General features: G+C 42.4%; 1 protein-coding gene across 2 annotated transcripts in view; it reads left to right on the forward strand.

Moving 5' to 3' along the window:
- The window catches only part of wdr59 (WD repeat domain 59), a 21,873-nt gene that overhangs the window by 13,138 nt on the left and 5,846 nt on the right, over positions 1 to 2,889 (forward strand). Inside the window, exons 18-19 of one of the 2 annotated variants that reach the window (XM_014030610.1) lie at positions 69 to 222; positions 1,827 to 1,883. In XM_014030610.1, coding sequence (XP_013886064.1) covers positions 69 to 222; positions 1,827 to 1,883 — 211 coding nt within the window. The remainder of the gene's footprint in view (positions 1 to 68; positions 223 to 1,826; positions 1,884 to 2,889) is intronic. The other variant, XM_014030611.1, reaches the window with a different exon arrangement.

A 2,889-nucleotide genomic window follows, 5' to 3' on the forward strand; every position in this document is an offset into this window, starting at 1 on the left:
GTGTGTGTGTGTGTGTGTGTGTGTGTGTGTGTGTGTGTGTGTGTGTGTGTGTGTGTGTATGTTCTCAGGTCTCTGTCGGCTCTGTCAGCTTATCACAGCGGAGTTCTGACTCCGATGAAGATGCGTTCAGAGTCTCAGAGCACTCTGCGGCTGTACAGCGGCAGCCCGACTCGCTCCGATAAAGACACCGTCTCCATCTCCTCCTTCTACTACAAAGAGCGGGTAAGACACACACACACACACAAACACACACACACACTGTCACACAGGTTCAGGTCCACCTGGCGTGTGCTCCAGGTGAAATCTGAGGTCGTTCTTTTGGTTACATTAGTTTTGTGTTTTAGGACCTTTTATGTTTTTAAACATTAAATGTTCTAATTGTTTCGACATATTAAGTWAAAAAACTCAGTGTTTTTCTGATGGTGATTGTGTTGATAAAACTGTTTACAACAAGATGCAAAAGTTTTCACTATTAATTTTGAAAATTAGTTTCTCTACATCTTTCACAAAAAAACCTCCAAATAATGAAGTGAAGTGATGAAAAAACATGATTTAAAGATTTTAAAAAAATAAACTGAAAACTAATGTGTTCATACATCATGAAAACCAAGGAACTGAAGAGACCTGATGGACCAGGATCATGGAGATGGACCTGAAGAGACCTGGTGGACCAGGATCATGGAGATGGACCTGAAGAGACCTGATGGACCAGGAACAGTGAGACGGACCTGAAGTGACCTGGTGGACCAGGAACAGTGAGACGGACCTGAAGTGACCTGGTGGACCAGGATCATGGAGATGGACCTGAAGAGACCTGGTGGACCAGGAACAGTGAGACGGACCTGAAGTGACCTGGTGGACCAGGATCATGGAGATGGACCTGAAGAGACTTGATGGACCAGGATCATGGAGATGGACCTGAAGAGACTTGATGGACCAGAATCAGTGAGATGGACCTGAAGAGACCTGATGGACCAGGATCATTAAGGTGGACCTGAAGAGACCTGGTGGACCAGGATCATGGAGATGGACCTGAAGAGACCTGATGGACCAGAATCATGGAGATGGACCTGAAGAGACCTGGCGGACCAGAATCAGTGAGATGGACTTGAAGGGACCTGGTGGACCAGAATCAGTGAGATGGACCTGGAGGGACCTGGTGGACCAGAATCAGTGAGATGGACCTGGAGGGACCTGGTGGACCAGAATCAGTGAGATGGACCTGGAGGGACCTGGTGGACCAGAATCAGTGAGATGGACCTGAAGGGACCTGGTGGACCAGGATCATGGAGACCGGTCTGAAGAGACCTGATGCTGGATCTGAGTTTAGGGGGTAAATACAGATGTACCATTATCCAGGTTTGTGTTTAATAAAATGATTTAAACATGTTTTCTTATTTCTTCATTATTCGATGTTTTTGTTTAGAAAAGCTGTTTTTATTCAAATTAAAAATGTAAATAAACTCCAGACTGTAAAAAGGAACAGAAAGAGGCTGAAGACTTTTGCATCTTGTTGTCCATGTCTCCTGACCAGGATGACCTGAATGATTCTGAAAGGTTTGGTATTTGTTGCGGTCGGGACTCTTCTGGATCAGGGTTGAGTTTTTAATGGAAGTTCAGCCAGGTGAACCTGTAAGAACAGGTCCAAGTCCCGCCTCAGTCAGGATGTTTCTGTGATGAACGATGTCATGATGGAGCTGTTCTGTGCTCCACCTCTCATCCTGATTGGCTGCTGTTTCTTTTTCTCCCTTTTTTTTACTTTAACCAATCACCTGCCCACCACTCTGCCTTGGGCCACGCCTCCTCCCCCATCCTCTACCAATCAGAAGCTTCCAATGTCCGCCTCCCGCCGCTGGTCTGTCCAAACCCTCCATGATTGGCCGGTATACTGAGCTATATCCCTCCCTTTGACCTCTGCCCTTCATCTGTCCTCCTCTTCATCACAGGGTCTTTTTAAAACACTGACAGTTTGTTTTGCATGTCACTGATTGGCTGCTGCTCCTCCACTAACAAACTGACCTGAGTTTATGTGTTCTGAATTAAACACTCGTTTGTTTCCATCTGACTCTGAGAAGAGGGGCAATCCAGAAAGCAGGTTGTGATCATCTCTGAATAAGTTAATCCTGAGTTTAGTGAAAGACTGAGTAACTTAATCCTGAGTTCAGCAAAACTGAGTAAGTTAACCCTACGTTTAGTGAAACTAAGTTAATCCTGAGTTTAGTGAAAGTCTGAGTAAGTTAATCCTGAGTTTAGTGAAAGTCTGAGTAAGTTAACTGAGTTTAGTGAAACTGAGTAAGTTAAACCTGAGTTTAGTGAAACTAAGTAAATTAATCCTGAGTTAGTGAGAGTCTGAGTTAGTTTAGTAAGTCTGAGTTAGTTTAGTAAAAGTGTGAGTAAATTGATCCTGTGTTTAGTGAATTTGTTAGTTAAACCTGCGTTTAGTGAAACTGTGAGTTAATCCTGCGTTTAGTGAAACTCTGTAAATTAATCCTGAGTTTAGTGAAACTGAATAAGTTGATCCTAATTTTAGTGAAACTAAGTTTAACCTGAATTTAGTGAAGCTCAGTAAGTTAATCTTGAGTTTAGTGAAAGTCTTAGGTCAACTGAGTTTAGTGAAACTGAGTAAAGTAATCCTAAATTTACTGAACCAAAGTTAATCCTGAGTTTAGTGAAAGTCTGAGTAAATTAATCCTGAGTTTAGTGAAAGTCTTAGGTCAACTGAGTTTAGTGAAACTGAGTAAAGTAATCCTAAATTTACTGTACCAAAGTTAATCCTGAGTTTAGTGAAAGTCTGAGTATATTAATCCTGAGTTTAGTGAAAGTCTGAGTATATTAATCCTGAGTTTAGTGAAAGTCTGAGTATATTAATCCTGAGTTTAGTGAAAGTCT

Source organism: Austrofundulus limnaeus, unplaced genomic scaffold, assembly GCF_001266775.1.
Source record: "Austrofundulus limnaeus strain Quisiro unplaced genomic scaffold, Austrofundulus_limnaeus-1.0 Scaffold1091, whole genome shotgun sequence".
Classification (NCBI taxonomy): Eukaryota; Metazoa; Chordata; class Actinopteri; order Cyprinodontiformes; family Rivulidae; genus Austrofundulus; species Austrofundulus limnaeus.